An 18106-nucleotide genomic window follows, 5' to 3' on the forward strand; every position below is an offset into this window, starting at 1 on the left:
TGGCTTAAGCCCTGGTCCGGCAAACACCGCCTCTAACAAAGCTCGGCTTCCTGAATAGACAGAACACAACCGACCACTCCCACCTCCGAAGTTCTACAAGGCTTGGTTCAGACTGCGGCTGCGCCACGTGCTTTCCCGTATCTGCCAGAAATGCACAGGTCCGTGTTCTCCCCACACCTGGAACCAAACATCTGGAAGTAGCGCCTAGCTGAGGCCCGGGTGCATCTCCCACCCGAGAAGGGCCTGGATGCACAGCGGTGTCTCTCTGTCATTCCTCATCCAATGATGAGTGCAAGGGGTCCGTACAGGTGCTGGCGAGCCAGAATCACATTCATGATGTCACACCATAGTCATCACGAGCTGCCAGCAGCTGCCATGCATGGAGTGAGTTGCCTGTGCCAGGTGCTGTGACGGGGGCTCCGCACGTGACGGGGGCTCCGCATGCCTCATCACTTGGATTTTATCCTCCCAGCCATTCCGGATGTTGGTGTAGTATTCCCGTTTCCCAACGTGGCAATCGAGGCTTTAGAAAGCTTCAGTAACTTGCTTGGTAAATAGGGGGAAGGGTTGAGATTTGAGCCAAGGTCTGGGAACACACATCAAAAGAGCCAGACAAATGGTCCCAGCCTTTTGACTGCATAACTGCATTCTGAAGAGCTTATCTTACAGCTACTGCACAAGAGGACGAACAGTCACATGTGTGGAGATGCTCAGCGGAGCCAGAGGGGCCATCAGCATGGAGAAAACAACGTCACTCAGCTTGAAGGACGAAGCCTGCAGCGCCGAAAATAATCACAGTGCGTGGAAAAATAAGCTTACGTGGAAAAAAAGCAGCACACAAAATACACTGGCTGCAGTAATGTAAGATACATATCCACATGGACAAAGATAAGGAGGCCTATAGAAATTGGTTAAGTCCCATGTTTTCCTGAGTGCTGTGATGACTTTGATAATAAAGAGAATACTTTCAAGGTGCTTCTTAAAGTTTTGTTCTTTAGAAGATGTTCCTTTGGGGGAATACAAATAAAGTTTGGGTTCTACTTGAAATCCTTCTCCTTTGTACAGTACAAAAACTAAGCATTTCTTTACAGAGCAGAAATATAGCTCATGGGTATTCTAGAAATTCAAAAAGTCTAAGAATCGGGTGCATCCATGCTATGGCCCTACTACTCAGCTACACAAACACAAGGAACTATGGATGCACACGACGCCACAGAGGGCTCTTAAAGGCATCATGCCGAGTAGCAGACAAGGCCAATTTCACAAGATCACATCCTGTAGGAGTCCGTTTATGACATTTTTGAAGTGATAAAATTAGAGAGATGGAGAACATAGAAATGGTTGCCAGGCGGTGTGGGGAAAGAGGGTGTGATTATACAGGGGCAGCAACAGTCGCAGATCTCGATTGTCAGTGCATGACTCCATGATTTTATACATGAGATCAAACGGCAGAGAATTAAATGCAAAAACCCACGAGAAAATGAGTGCACGAAACCGTGGTAAAGCTCAAGTACGGTCAGAGTCTCAGTTAACCGTACGGTGCCATTAATTTCCTGGTTTTGATCAAGCAATATAGTGACTGGAGAAGCTAGGTAATGCACTAGTTTTCCAAGTTCTCAAGCATTCATAACTATTTCAAAACAGAAAGTTAAAGAAAGCACAAGAGCGCAGTCACCGTGGCATAGGGAAAAGAGAGTGAGCTCCTACACTGAACAAAATCGGTTCAAGCAGAGTTTTGACATTTATTAGCTGGACAACCTCTGTAAGCCACGTTTATCTGTAAAGTAGGGATGATTATAGATCACGGACTTAGGCCTGTCACATGGTAGCTAGAAAACAATGAAATTCATTATTATTATCACAAAGAATAGGTTTGTGTTTGGAAGACATAACTGTGCTCTGCGAATGCAGCAGATCCGTGCACTCTTGCAAGCAGCTACGGGTCTTTCCCTTTGTACCCCCAAGGAGGCATTTTTTAGTTGTGGCCGTGGGGTGAGACACCTCACTGTGTGACTGAAAGCCAAATGCCTAGAGAAAAAAAAAGACACTGCTCTATATGTAACTGTGTACATATACAGCTGTGTTTTATAACGTGTTTACTTCTCAATACAATCTAGTTATTAAAAACATACCACCAGGAAATCTGTTCTGTTTGGATTGAGATTTACAAGTGCCCAAGTGTATTCCTAAATGTCAAACTTATACCTGGAAACACACAGATTAGACACTAAATAAAGGTCCGATACCCTAAGATCAACATGGAAGCAAGAATATAAACAAAAAAGATGAGACCTTACCGCTCTTTGTCCTCGAATAGAGAAAATTCTATAGCTCTGATAACCCTGACCCAACACAACCCAGAAAATGGGACATCTGAGGACAGCTGGCCAGTTCCTGACCACAGGCGCCCACAGCTTAATGAGGCTCCTTGCCATGCTCTCCCCGAATGACAGGTTCGAGATCAGACAACCCAGCAGGCCAAACTGGAAGATCCAGAAATAGGAAAATTAGCTTACCTCTGTAGAAACCTGAGTTGTTACTATCTAAGTATCATTAAATATTGAAGAACTCTCAAAGGTCCTTTGAACTCAAAATTCTGCACCTCTAAGGATCTGAAATAGTAAACAGAACAATCTAAAAAGATGACTTCATTTACCATCTCTCTCGAGTGTTTACTGAATAGCAGAAACCATCCTGGATACTAGGAAACACAGAGATAAATAAGATACAAGTGCTGTGCAAATGGGAGATGGGACACGTGTACCTGAAGAGCCGCGATGCCAGGCTCCAAGTACCAAAAGCCATCAAAACAAAGCAAAACACAGCCCACGTCCAGACTAACAGGATGAGACATCAGAGGAAGGCAGAACAATTTCCTATTGATTGGCTTTCCTGAAGGTTCTGTGGCAACGGCAATGTTACAGCCAAGCCTTACAGGACGGAATAATAGCAAGTGACAGTGACATCAGCCACACATGTGGGAAAGCATGGGAAGTTTATAAAAAATAACACAACACTTCAAAACAGCTGGTCAGGCTTATGACAGGGTGGCAGGGGAATTCCTTGGGAGCACCCCAGGGCTTGGATCAGGGTGACTGGGATCCCTGGAAGGTGTTTCGAGAAGAGGAGCGCAAGGACAGACCGGTGCTTTCTGAAGATCCCTTTGGCAGTACTGAGCGCTGTGCAGTACCAAGGAAGGGACCACACCCAATCCTGGGAACCCTGGAAGCTACTGATTTAAGGCAAGTTGAGAAGACAGGAGAACCCGAATGTGGAGTGACCTAAGAAGGAAGCAATAGAAGGAGACGTGAGCCACTGGGGAAGCATCGGCAAGGACCCAGATTTTGCCTAGACAGGAGATGTGATCCCAGCAAGAGATGGGAAAAACACAGAAGGGGGCTTTGGAGAAAGATGAACACTGTCACTTTGAGACACACTGGCTTGAAGGTTATGATAAATTAGTCAAGTACAGATAACCAGGAGGCAGCTGGAATTACAGAACTGGGAGAGATTCCAAAGGTCCCTCAAACTCCAAATGTCCCGAACTAATCACATGATGTTTCTCTTCGCATCTCAGTGGCTGCTGCTCCATCTGTCCCATTACAAAGGCTGGAAACCCCGGAGTCATCCTTGGCATCTTCTCTGCTATCCCTCATCCCGTCTCCCACATTCACCCCTTAAATCTATCTTACCTCTTAAATCTATCACCCCCTCTCCAACTTCCCCGGACCACTGGAACAGGCACAGCGGTCTCTTTGCACGGACTGGTGCTCCCCTTGGAGTCTGCGCTCCGCACAGCGGCATAAGCGATCGCTGACAGAAGTCAATCCGATGTTATCATTCCTTTGCCTAAATCATGTCCAAAGTTTCTTGCTGCTTAACTCCAAACACTTCCATCCTTAACAGGGTCTACAGGCCCTTGGTTAGCTGCCCCCCCACCACTGCCCACTCATTCCTTGCTGTTCTCCCTGCCCCCAACCCAGCCCCAGGCTCATCTGTTCATGTTCCCCTTGGTCTCAGTGCCTCTAGCCATTCCCTCAGCTGGTCCTCCCCACTCAGCCCCTGGCAACCATCTAGGTCATTCCTATTCATTCTTCAGACCAGAGGCCAAACACCATTTTCTCAGAACCATTTCCCAGGCTCCTCGAGCAGCTGCATTCCTGTACTACTCGGTCGTGGGCTCCTCGCGCTCGGCACAACTTGTTGTCATACCCCGTGTGATTATCCGATCACTGTCGGTCCCATCAGCACGGAAGCTTCATGGGGGACAGCCTGCGCCTGCCGTGCACACCACTAGCTGAAACCACAAATGGATGATGCGGAATGACCGAGGGCTCTAAGAGTAAAAGACGAAAGGAGAAAAGGCTCAAGGAGGGGAATTTGATTTTGGAAAAAAAGGCAACGAGGCCCCTCCTCTCAGATGAGAGGAGGAGGAGAACACGGATGAACACAGCAGCAGGGAGTGAGGAGCGCGGTTTCTGGGAGTTCAGGGACGAGGGCTTTTAAGTGCTCCGCAGAACAAGACAGGAGGTCGGCTGCAGCCCATGGAGGGTGGCTCAGTGAGGCAGTCGGGGAAGGAAGAAGTCAACCTGAGAGGAAAAAGAACTGCCCAAGGACGGGGAGACTCTGAGGCCTGAAAGCCTGCACTTGCGAGGGAACTAACGCATTAAATGCATGTGACTTGCACAGCAGGGCCCAGTCACCCACAGCCTCTCAAATCTGGGCACAGCGGGTTGGGAAGGACACACAGCAACAAGGGGCAAGGGAACCCAAGGGGCCCGCGGGCATTGCTTCCCCTGGAAACAGCGCACATTCTACAGCAGCGGTATAAGGAGCTTAACACAATACCTCCTGTCCGACCCTAGGTTCCCACTGAAGTCCTACCTACAGACACATGAGGATGTTTTATTACAGTCTTTTTTTAAAAAATATTTTATTTATTTATTTGACAGAGAGAGAGATCACAAGTAGACAGAGAGGCAGGCAGAGAGAGAGGAAGGGAAGCAGGCTCCTTGCAGAGCAGAGAGCCCGATGTGGGGCTTGATCCCAGGACTCTGAGACCATGATCTGAGCCGAAGGCAGAAGCTTTAATCCACTGAGCCACCCAGGCGCCCCTTATTACAGTCTTTTTAGCCTTATTTCAGCCCCTTTGAAAGGAAAAGAGGTGCGAGATCTACTAGTCCGGAAGAACTTTAAGAAGGACAAAATCTCACAAATCTCCATTGTGTTTTCATGAAAAGAAAAACCCTCCAGGAATCCTGTTGGTAGTCCCTATAATGAACTGGATGCGCCCTCCCCCCCGGAAAGAATACAGATCTGCCTCTGAGGGCGGCATTCAAGGCTCGGAGCTGCAGCCAGTGAGAGCGACCACCGAAGCTAAGCGCCGCCCCACCTGTGAGACGCCCAGCTCAAGGTGGCGGACACCTAGTGCCGGCTCCCAGCTCATTTCAGAACCGAATGTCTGAGAAGAATCTGAGTGACACACAGCCGCCCTCCCAGCTCACCTGTCCAAGCCCTGTCTGCACGCTGGTAAGCCGTCGGAAGGCTAAGTAAACAGACCTCATTTTTCTAGTCCCTCGAAGAAATACCTTACCAACTACGGAGGAATGTGAGTGCCATCTTTACAGAGGGTCTTAAACGGTACTAAAGAATCTTCGGGTGATACTCTGCCTGAAAAATGCAATCATTATGTTCCTAGCTTTTAGAGACATCTCGCCTTGAATTGAATCCAGGAAGAACACACTGTTTCTGACTTACCATCAGAAAATGATGGTAAGTTATTTGACGTTTGTCATCTCATCAGCATTACTCAGTAGGAAGGCCTAAAAGCCTCCACTCTGCTAGCTATCACACATCGGCCACAGCCCGTTCTAGTTTCAGGCTGTGTGGAGTGACCGCGAGCGAGAAATACCCACTTTCCGATGGGATCGTCTCTGGGGCAAAGGGGCGATGGTTTCTTTATAAAATTCCTATCTTAAATATTTCAAAATAACTTTTCAAACGGGGTGGGGATGAATGTGTGCTCTAGGTGGGGGGAAAGAAATGGCCTGAAGGAAAGTCCGGAGGAGAAAGCGTAGGGCTTCAGGAGCAGTCACTGAGTAGGGCACCTGAGCCAGAGCGTGGGCTGGGCACACAGGAGAGAGGTGGGAAGGTGCCGGGCCTCTTACTCCCCAGCTAAGGCCTGGGAGCTGAGGGAGGAAAGGGGCCACGGACAGCTTCTGAGCACAGGGATGGCACAACAATAAAGATGACTTCAGGATCCAGAAAGAAGGGAGTGGGGAGAAGCAGCGGGCAGGGAGGCCAATGTGTGGCCCCTAGGATGGCCCGGACAAGACCTTGGACTGGAGGGGGGCACATGTGAAGACTGTGGAGAAAGGAAGACAGGGTCAGGGATTCCAGGGCCACTGGCGGACAAGCAGCACCAGCCCGAGAAGCGAGAACACCAGAAGAATACACTGGGGAGGGAGGAAGCCAGACTCCCGCCTTGGCCCATGCATCTGGGGTGCGAGGCGAAAAGCCCAGGGCTCTTGAGCAGGCAGTAAGAAACGAGGAAGCAGGGAGGCGCCTGGGTGGCTCAGTGGGTTGAACGTCAGACTCTCGGTTTCAGCTCAGGTCCTTATCTCATGGGTCATGGGATCGAGTCCTGCGCCTGCTTTGTGCAGCGTGTTTGGGGATTCTCTCCCTCTGTGCCCTCTCTCCCTCCTAGCCCCACCCCTGCTCTCACTCTTGCTCTCGCAAAAATAAATAAATCTATTTAAAAAAAAAAGACTAGAAAGGGGCCAGAAGAAAGGCAGCCCTCAAAACCCAAGAAAGCCCCGGAGTGACGAGAGGACGGCTCTGCCTGTCAGTGCGGCCAGACGGGGGAGGGCACGGGAGAAGGAGGGCGGCCGGCAGGCAGCATTGTCCTCAAGAAGACACCGCCCCCGGGCGGAGGAAGCCCTGCAGAGGACCTGCAGAGGAGCAGGACGAGGGAGAAGCCCGCTGGCCGCCGCCCGCCGCCGCCTGGAGGGTGGAAGGAGGAGAGAGGGGCCGATCAGACTGCCTCAGACTGCCGCACCCACAGAACTCCACAGAACGGGTTCCCACCCTGGCTCCCAGCAACCTGATGACTGCCCTCTGTGGCCTCTGCTCATTCATCTGCCCGGGGGCCGCCCCCTTCTTTTCCGAGCCTCTTCTCTTCTACCGACACCCACCAAAGCCTTCGCTCAGATTTACTCCTGCTCCCCGACCCCGGCCCCACCCCGGGAGAATGTTCGTGCCCCTCAGTGCGTATCTCCTTGTCACATCATCTTCTCAGGTAATTGTGCGGATGTATGCAGCTTGCACCAACACGGACGTGCTAACAACTTCACCAGCTTCGGAGTCACGTTTCCAAATGCTTCGGAGACATCTCTTCTCAGTGGCTGTACAGCTATTAAGGCCACATTTTCCAAGAATCTCCGGGGGCTCATCTCCGACGTGTTCCTTCTCCCGTGAGGTCCATTTCAAAGGCAAAGGATCACAGGCATCACTCTAGACTCGGGTCCATCCTCCAAGTCCCGCCTCCAAATGGCCACGCCATGCCCCCGAACCTTCTGCCCTCTTCTCTCCTGGTTGTGATGACAGCGGTGCGAGGCCCCGGCTGCGCACCTGGCGACTAGCTTTTCCATCGCTCTCCCAGCCTCCAGTCCCCCTCCCTAATGCACCAGACATGCTGCAACTGGTGTCCCTTCCAGAAAGCCACACCCATCACATGGTTCTGCCTGTCAGCTCTGCGCTGCTGACCTGTGACTTGCGAGACTCTTGGGGCCGGCTCTTCTTCAGGCTTCAGCTCCTGCCACCCCACGTCCCCTCCACCCTGTGCCCCAGATCCGACAGACCACCCAACTGTTGCCACCGTGTGTGGTGGTCTCCGCATTGTCACACAAGTGAGAGGGAAACGCCCTACCTGACACGCTCCTCCCTCTCTCCCCTCCTGTCCAGGAACCTGTTTCCATTCTTCAAGACTTGCTTCATATATCACCTGCTCTACAAAGCACGCTATGACTCATCACTCGGTGAGTCACGGTCTCCCTCACAGCCTCGCAGCGTTATGCAACCACTAAAGGCTTTGTCATATCACACCCCAATTACTCGTCTCTGTGTTGTTCGTTCACCGAGCTCGGGAGTTAGTTCACCGCGGCGTGCTGAAGGTTCCGGAATAAAGTTATAAGCATCTGAACGCACAAAGGGTTACTTTGCCTTTCTCACCCACTATAGCAACTGAGCCCAAGGTGTTTCCTAGAAAGGAAGCTGAAGCTGCCTTCCCCCTGGTAGTCTACGGATTACAGAGTATTACATGCCTAAAGTGCCCCCACTGTGGTCAGGAGATCGACCCCAAGCCAAATTCCTGAGCCCCCTCAAGGTCAAAGGGGGGCGATGAGACTTCCAAACTCCAGAGCAATGGCGGTATCTGAGATGCCTCAATTTAGTGAGGTTTGCATGGCAATCGAGCCACAGCGATGAAGCCTGTTCCCTCCCGAGTTTGCTCACAGAATATGTTTGTACTGAGCTCCTACTGTCTGTTGGGCTCTGTGCTAGCCAGGCACAGAGGACCAAAAGGACTCAGCATTAGTAAAGGAAACACAGACAGACAAGCATCCCTGGCCTCAGACAGCCACGGAACAAGGGGAAGCAGTGCAGGACGGCAAATTGGAGGGGGAGAAAAGTGCTCAGGAGAAACAAACAAACATGGAAAGGAAAGCGGGACAGGGGGCAGCTCTCGGGCACTGAGCACTACCAGAGAGGTGTGGAGAGAGGCTATGCGGACCCAGAGAGGGAAGGGCTCCTTCCCGGGAAGCTGGAGGAGGCTCCGAAGAGGGTGTGGCCATTCAGGTGGGTTCTGAAGGACAAACAGTGGCTTCCAGGCCCGGTGAGAACAGCAAGGGCGATGCACTAATACAGAGGCAAGGAGGGGCCTCGCGTGTTGGGAGAAGGGAAGGTCATGGTCTTACGACAGCACCGGCAGCAGCGGGAATCGAAGCAAGAGAAGTCATGAGGCTTTTTACGCCACGTGAGGGACAATGGATTTCATTCTCTGGGCCATGGGGAGCCAACGGAGCTTTAGACTGGAGAAGCTGGAGGCAGCATGCAGGGCAGAGTGGAGGGGGGATGGCCATGAAGCAGGGTCACACTGACAATCCAAGGAAACAACCACTGTGCCTCTACTGTCCTGGGGAACGGGGCAGGCAGGAAACCTTGCCCTTGACACCCCGACAAATGGGACAGCGGACTCCCCAGCCAGACCGCGCTCCCACTGCAGTGTTTACCTACCTGAAACGAACAGGTGTCTGCTTCAAAATGCCAGTAAGAGGACAGCTCTTTGTCAAACACAGTTTGCAGCAGAATCCACAACTGATGTTCTTATTGAGGACTTTAACACACACTATGCTGACTATGTTTTAAGGTTTTTGCATGACCTCTTATGTGGCTTTCTTTATAGGATGTTTTCTGCCATTAGCTTCTTGCTCTTATACTTGGACTAAATGTTATAACCAATTGGTCAAAATGTTTATGTGAAACAGTAGAAGAAGAAACAAGTTAGTAGTCAGTGTCTAATGGACCTTTGACGTACCCATTCGGTGCTAACCCCTACCTCCTACAGTGCCACAGGAAAACCAGCTAAAGCTTGCTATGTGCTTCCCCAATTAATTACCAAAGTTCCCCGTGCTCATTCCAAGTGGAGGGGAGAACACAGAGCATGCCTGAGTCCACTCTCCAGATGTCCCAAATACTGACACATGTGCTGCTACTTCCTTCCGGCCTCTTTTCTACAGACCGGTTTTTTCCTGGGTTACGTAGCTGAGATCATACAAACTTGTCATGGCACCATGGTTTTAAAAATTCCCCCAGCTCATCATCAGTGACAGCATCAAATGGCACCGGGCACGCGTGGCCGGCCAACAAAACAAGAGTCTCAGAGGGGAAAGGCACTGTAACACTTGCTTTAATTCTCATTTTGGATGACTCTTGCATATATTAGCATAAAATCTCTCAATCTGTCCCAATTTGACTCTTGGGAGCCATACATTCCAAGGCAGCTCTGTCGTGCCTCCCTTCCATCTTATTTTCTTCAGATGAAACTTATTTTGATCAGTGCTCATACTGCAGCCCCTTCGCAAGCTGGGTTCCCTTTGTCTGAACCCTCACTGGTTTGCCAATGTCCCTCTTAAAACACGGCACCTGGATTTGCACACAACACTTGAGACGGGACTACGGTCTCATTCTGCTGGCTATTACATTACACTTTTGTTAGCTGAATCTATAGGGATATTAGCTTTGTCATAGATCATGCCCAATTCCTGAATTGAATAGGGTTCAGCTTTGTATAAAGTAAATGTTAGCTACACGAGATGTTGTATCAATTAGGTTCATTCTGATACCCTAGTCCATTAAGACAGTTTCAAATCTCAACCCTGCAGTCTAGCACAGTCTATAACTCCAACTAGATGTACCACCACCGTTTGGCCCATGTTTCTTAGTCATATGCCTCAATTTAATCAAGATAAGGTGTTAATAACATAGTCATAAAGAAATTATGGGGTAAAAGCAAAGACACACAAGCTGGAGTCCCCCAACAGTCTCTATATCGCCTGTGCATAAACTGCTGTTGGGCTACTCTTCCACAGACCCTAGACCTATCCATTCCTCCTCGAACCATTCCCCAAGTACAGCTACCACTTCAGGCTGGCCCGGACAATGGCGACCCACTGTATCTACTGTAGGTCCTTCGGCAACAGCCACGGCAGCTCTTCACTCGTCTCTTCCCTTCTGGAGCACCTCATCTCCATCTCTCATTATTCCACCAGTGGCACATTCCTTGAAATGCTAAGGCACAGATTTCATGGCCATGGAATGAAGAGGTAGAAATGGCACTAAGTCATCCCATAGGCATTCGAGTGCTAACCCTCTATCTAGTACTATGTGACCACTTGGAAAGTTCTGGAGCAATGCGCCTTAACAAGGGATTCATGTCAGCATCCTCCTCTGTGAAGTCTTAAAACTTACAACTGTACCTGGACTACGGGCCTGGACGCTGTGACACGGAACACCTAGGGTATCTATAGTGTCTGTTAAGCTTCTGATAAAGAACCACTATTCTCTACTAACTCCTCCCAACTAGTGAATAGGTCCAGTTACCAACCCCTCCCCAGTGTTCAGAGGACGAAAACTTCTTACTTTTTAAATCCACCCTATTCCTATGTATGCAGGTGTTAGTGATGAATGAGCTCTGTATAAGCCAAAAATTAAGAGCCAAGAAGCGAATACATCCCCCATGTTAATCTGATCCACAGGCAACGCTGCCAGGGAGAAGAGACACAGTTTAGCATTATCTTTAACAGTTAGGGTCATCTTTATGGTCTTAGATTCTACTTACCGTTTCCAAACTTCTTAAATAAAGACGATAATTTGTGATGTAAACTCTTCCCTTAATGGGGCCATTGAAAGGACATATGTAAATAACTTCTTTGTCTATTAAGATAAAAAAAGTACCCTAAAATAATGGAAATATATACCAAGATACACAACAAATGGCACTCATTTAATATCAACTATGTGGCTAAGAATAACTACAGTAAAAAAAGATCCCTAAAAAGGTCAAAAAGCGGGCACTGGCCATGTTTCTACGTTACTGTGCCAGGTCAGGTGGGGCCACAGGCACTGCTTCCCTGAGCTTGACCAAAATGCTGGCACCACTCGGGGCAAGGTGGTAGCAGCTGGAGAGCAGAACTGAAGGCGGGGCTGCTGTCACTACCCCCAGCGGTTGTACAGGTAACTAAGGAGCTATTCAACCAGAGGATGGCCCTTCGGGCAGGACAGTCTTGTGGACTAACCACCAGATAGGGCTTGAGGATGGACAACCTCTAATCGCGCAAACATCACGATGTTTTAAATAAACGAATGTCAGTGGTAGAACTATTCCTACAGTCTATTCTTTCTAATAGTCCAGAGAAGAGTTTTTAGCTGGATTCATTTCGATCATTTAAGGGATAGAAAACAGATGGCCAAGAGCATAGTACATCTTTAGTAGACTCAAACATAAGGAGAGACTAAATCAGGAGACTTAATTTATTATCATAAAAAAAATCTTTCTGTTATCTTTCAAGGATGTCCTTGAATGTGTTAACAGCTTTTAATTCTTCTTAACAATTTTGAAATCCCATTCTCCTCGGGTGTGAAATGAAAAATACCCAGTAAGGCGACTTCATGCAAACTCAATATAGGACTACCTCAGTTAAGCTTTTGAACTGAGGCAGAGCACCAAAATTTCATATATGAAGGCCACCCAAAGTAAGCCATCCACTTTGCTCTTATCCAGAAATCAGGATGGATGCATGCCACTGGTTTTCAAGACTAGCATCGTGTGCAAGTCTGTGGACATGGAAGAGTGTCTCATGGTGCATGGCTAACTAACTCACAAAGGCACCATGTCTTACACCATGTTTTAGCCACTGAAGCTAAACGATCCAGACTTCAGTGAACACACCAAAAGGTTCCCTGAAACGATGGTAACTTTATCACCACCCAATACGTGCTAGTCTGAGGCAAGGGTGTTGACCCTAATATAAAATGTGAATGCCCACAACATCAGCATTTGGCTTAGAAGCTGCCAGATCCTTCAGTATCCTTAAGTCAGAAAGATCTGGTCCTTCCAAAGTACATCCCTTCCTCTTAGGGTGAATTTATCATGAAAAAATAAGCCAACAATTGAAATACTGCATCAATATTACTAACTCCAGTTATCAGACAAATGAAAGCTATTTAAGCCAATGTGGTCTCCTACATTACAAAGAAAAGACTACTTAGACATTAAGTCTTCATGTTGATCATTTTAAAGCACACATCCTAGGTTGGAAAACCTTAATGTTATTTTGTTCTTATAACCTCAAACCATGAGAGGATAGACTTCCAATGATGGACATTTGAGACAAAATCTACTCCCCACCACCGTAAGTAATTCTCAGTCTTGGGCAGAGAGGGAAAAGTATCAGTACCCTGGACAGCGTGAAACTCTTCAAAGAACTCTGCTCAAGAAACTAAGGCAAAGAGTTCTCCTTATGCTACCACTTTCAGACAAAGCTCGCCTGTGTGCCTAAATCTGAGTTCTAAAGAGAAGGAGGGATTGAAACCACCTGTTCCTGCTGGGACTCTCATCGAGTCATGCAAATCCTAACTTCACAGGACCCTTACCAGTGATGCGAGTTTCTCCTGGAAGTCGAGGAACAGCCTCACTGAGGTCCCGATTAACTCCATCCCTAGAAGTCTGGAAATGAAACAGCGACATCAGAAAGAATGACATTACATTTGCCCAGATTTTTAAGCAATGTGGAACACAAGCAATCAAAAATATCCTTTGTAAAGAAAAAATTAGAGTGATATTTACCATTACAGAAAAGTGGTACAGAAAAAACAAACCACCAAAAAATACAATTTAGCGTCAATATTCATTAGCTGTGTTACATTTTAGTCTGTAAATAATATTAGCACACTTTTCAGTATTAATTTTTAAATACCCTTTCCAGGTGCTTTACAGTGAACAGTGTTCAGGAAAGTGATAAAAAGTCAATATTAAGCATATTCTATAGAAACACGCATACTTCGGCAGTTTTTTATCATATTAAATATTTAGTCATCTTACGTTAACAGCAGAAATGAAATCTTCATTTCAAGGGGGCCTTAACTGAATAACAGTAATTACAGACTCTTCCTATAATGTCAGAAAATTATTTCTTACACATCAGGTTTCTTATTTTACTGAGCTCCTTCCTCACATAGGTCACTATATAAGAGGAAAGGGCGGCAGAGCATTTTTACTAAAAGGGCAATCACTTCATGTGCAAAGTTAGTAGATACTTCCCTCTGAGGGTTTTTGTGAATATTAAATGAAACAAAATGCACAAGTACACTTTTGGGAATTATCACGGGCTATGTAAACATAAAGTATTATGCAATAAGAGAACTGTGACTACGTATTTAACTAAGATATAAGCTGTCAAAGTTGGGTGCCCTGCTGGATTTTTAATTGTTTTATCATGTTTATTCAGGCGCAAAATAAAAATTCCTAGCCAATTTTCAATGTTTTGGTGCTTGCAAGTTAAGCATTTTAACTAGGAGGGCAAGACTGATTGTTGCCAGCCAACTTACATGCATGAGAAGACTGGACAGAAATCATCAGCAGCCTTTAACACTGCCTCTCACTAACTAAAAACAAGTATAACAAGCAAATGTAATACTCACTATACCTTTTAAGGACCACAGTTTGGGGTCCGGAGAATTAGGTACAATTCAACCACAAAATTGGGGAAACAGGTCTTTGATTAACACAGGATAACATGGGATTAACACAGGATATATTTTATATTAGAGTCACATTCCACAAGGCTTAAAATCAGCTTCACGAAGTAACTCTTGTGTTCAGAACTGATCCTTGACCATAACAATACTATTACAATAGAAACTTAGAAAATCTTGGGGATGAAAAAGGTTGTAAACATGACACCCAAAGCCGAAAACATGAAATATGAAATACTGATAGATGTGATCAAATAAAAAAGTTAAACCTCTGTGTTTCAAAAGCAAAATGCCACAAATATAATTAGAAGGCCAATGATAAGCTAGGAAAAAGACCTGTAATGCCTACTATAAAGAGCTGATTATCATAATATGTAAGGAACACTTATAAATCAATAGAAAAGTATCCTCTCAAACACCCCAAAAAGCAAACAGGCAAAGGACATGAACAGCCACTTCAAAAAAGAAATACAGATGGACAATAAACACTATTCTTTAAAAAAAAAAGGCCACCCTCATTAGTACTCAGGGAGGTACAAATTAAAAGACACTAGCTGGCTCCCTTCTGATTGTTTAGGCATCCCTGTACACTGCTGGTGGGAGTGTCAATGAACCTTCCTGGTAGATAATTGGTAAATGTATCCAAGGCTTCAAAGGGCCATGAATAAAGCTTGTTTTAAATTCATCCCTTCCTTTCAATATATGTTTCAAAATCGTCATCTAATTACACAATTTTCTCCTCCATACCTTGAACAATTTTTTTCTTAACGCTGTACTCATTTCGCTCACACAACTATTTGATCACCATAATTAGAACATAAGGCCAATATTTGGGAAGGTGTGAGGAACTGCTCAGTGGGCCCTGGCTTTCCAATATCTCCTTCAGAAAGCTTTCAAGGCCCAGAGATTGCCTAGTATCTTAAATATAATGTCTGGCAGCAGTCCACAAAACAGAGGTTCTCAAAAATGAAGTTACATGAAAGGATTTACAAATGCAAAACTTACGTAGCACATATATGGCATTTTGTCATTTCTGGAACAAGGTAGGATAATAAAGAAAACCACATATACTGAAGAATGTACATTATGTAAATAATGAAATTAATAATTCAATAAGACCAAAATGACCACCTAACAGGCAACTATGAGAAGAGAAATACAGAGAAAGGGGTGCAAATTAAATCTGAAAACTTACCCTCTTAATAGACTCATTCTCCAAGGAGTGTGAATTATATTTAGAAGCTGGTGCAGAAGCCATATTGGAAACTCTAGCAAAAAAAAAAAAAAAAAAAAAAAAAAAGACAACATTCAGTATCAGTGGAATTTGTATGCGATTTCCAACAAAGCGGCATCTGAGATTTAAATATTGCAACTGAGAACAAACAGTACTCTGCTGGACAGGCCCCATTTCCATAGTAGTCTCCAGTGGGAACGAGACACACAAGGGACTAACCACAGCACACAGCACAGGTCACATGAAAGAGTTCCAGCAAAGGTACTGGGAACCAGGCAAGAACAGGAAATGGCAGCTAAGTGTACTTGGGGGAGCTCAGTGGGAGACACTATGCACACTCCCAGAATGGTTATCTGTAGAGTTCAAACTGCCACCTCCAAAAATGTACTGCTTAGTAATTGTGCACCAGGCCTCAAATTTCCCCACTTCTTAATTTTTAAAGATAATTTAGAAGCAGCCAAGCAGATTAGTAAAAAGGGTAGACAATTGAACTCACACTCTTTTCGCCTCTAAGAATTCAGCCTTCTCCAAATTGAGGCAATTTAAAGTGGCATGGACTTGATGGAAATCAAATTAGCAAGATTTGATTTGATCAGTATTTTCCAGGGAAAGTTTATCCTTCATTTAAATAATGCATATTCATCACAATGCAGGCATAAACGAAAGCATCGTATTCAGAACATACACGATATTTTAATACAGGGATTTAGATGTGTGAAGACTATTGCAACAACAGAAAACTAACTGATGCTTTAGTTATTTTATTTTTCAAAGTTAATGACACAAAGAGACCCGTATGAAGTCACTGGGAGGTGAACCGCAGCAACTAGGTGATTATGGACATTTATTGGATCTTTTTGCGGGGCTCATTAAAAAAGCAACCACGCAAAATCTGGCATGATGAATATTAACACACGTTTGCACAAAACCTAGTGATCTGAAAGCTGCACAGTGCCAGTCACTGTCCAGAAGTAAGGCCCAAGAGAGGTGACAAAGATACAGGCAAGGGTGACCAGCAGGATAATGAGGCAAGAATGGCAATGTAAGGACAACCTTACAAGATCAGGACTGCCAGGCATCCCCCAGCAGAGTTCAGCTCACCAAGGACAAGGCCGGGCATCCATCTGGGTCATGGCTGCATCCTGGCACACAGCTGGCACTTGTAACTATTTGGTCAACGAATGATTATATACAAGACACACGATATTGTGAAACATCATAATGGGGTAAGCTTGTACACTGGTTCACCAAATCCTAAAACAATGGACCTAGGGTGCTACCCTGAGGCTTAAAATTTTAAATTATGGCAAAATAAAATGTTTCTTTATAAACTCAAACCTGCAACTATTAAGAGATAGCACAACCTAAAATTAGAAATAACTTCTTAGAAAGATTAATGAATAATTTGAGAATTAGTGAAATTCAGATCAAAGCTCAGAAAAAAATACCTTTGAAAGACCTTCAAGTTCACATCCAAGCGAAATAACTCATTATTCTCAGAGACAGCAGAATGGATGAGACAGACTAGTGAGAGCAAGTCAGATGTTTCTGCCCTGAAATTAGTCTATGCACTAAACAAGATTATACACTTGGGGGATTTTCTTCAGTAACAGATATGAAATTACTTTTTAATAATCAGACATCATAGTATTTAAAACGTTTTAATAATAATAAGTCAATGTCTTCAAATAACATCAAATTACTACTGTTGAGTCAATATAAGAAATTTAAAATGCTGGGTTATACAGTCAATCCAGTCTTCACTTTCCTGTTCATGTTTAGAAGTCTCTCATTCTCACATAAATAAATGAAATCTTTAAAAGAAAATAAAGACTTGAATTTAAAATGAACTAAATACAACAGAGGAAAGTCCTCACATCCCCCTTAATTCTAACTACCGAACAAGATACAACAACTAACTATACAAGTCACCCTTTTCAAGGGACAATTATATAAGGAATAAAGGAAATATATTCCGGACATTTATATAAGGAATCATATACAGTTCACCCTTAAACAACAACGGCTTGAACTGTGTGGGCCCACTTACAAATTTATAGTAGAGTACTGCAAGTGTATTTTCTCTTATGACCACTTAGTAGCATTTTCTCTAGCTCACTTTTATTGCAAGAGTACGGAACACAGACAACAGACAAGCTATGTGCTAGTCAAATCTTAACATGCTTCCATGTGCATTTTCAACTGCATGGGGGCTGATGCCCCAACCCTCGTGTTGTTCAAGGCTCAGTTGGAATAGGTGTAAAGTCCTGATTTTTTAGAGTTACACCGGACACCGCTACTATTAAAAGTTGAATCAACACAAATCTGAGAAATCCAAGGGTCCAAGTAACATGGGTCGGTTCCATGAGGCTCCCTTTAAAATGTTTGACTCTCTGTCAAACCGTTCCAACTGATCCCTGAGAGGCACAGAAGCTGGGACGCCATAATGACGGAGAGCGCGGATGTCAGGGTCAGGGTCAACTCCGTTCAAATCCTCGCTCGGTGACTCACTATGTGGCCTTAGGTGGATGACCCACCCTCCTGCTGTTCAGGCCTTTGGCT

At 45.7% G+C, this 18106-nt stretch overlaps 1 protein-coding gene across 2 annotated transcripts in view; it reads right to left on the reverse strand.

The window, feature by feature from the left end:
* The window catches only part of MTM1 (myotubularin 1), a 90819-nt gene that overhangs the window by 51438 nt on the left and 21275 nt on the right, over positions 1 to 18106 (reverse strand). Inside the window, exons 2-4 of one of the 2 annotated variants that reach the window (XM_082716697.1) lie at positions 15506 to 15578; positions 13210 to 13282; positions 11396 to 11490 (exon numbers count right to left, since the gene is read on the reverse strand). In XM_082716697.1, the coding sequence (XP_082572823.1) occupies positions 11396 to 11490; positions 13210 to 13282; positions 15506 to 15578 (241 nt within the window). The remainder of the gene's footprint in view (positions 1 to 11395; positions 11491 to 13209; positions 13283 to 15505; positions 15579 to 18106) is intronic. The other variant, XM_082716698.1, reaches the window with a different exon arrangement.

The sequence above is a fragment of the Mustela nivalis genome (assembly GCF_964662115.1).
Source record: "Mustela nivalis genome assembly, chromosome: X".
Classification (NCBI taxonomy): domain Eukaryota; kingdom Metazoa; phylum Chordata; class Mammalia; order Carnivora; family Mustelidae; genus Mustela; species Mustela nivalis.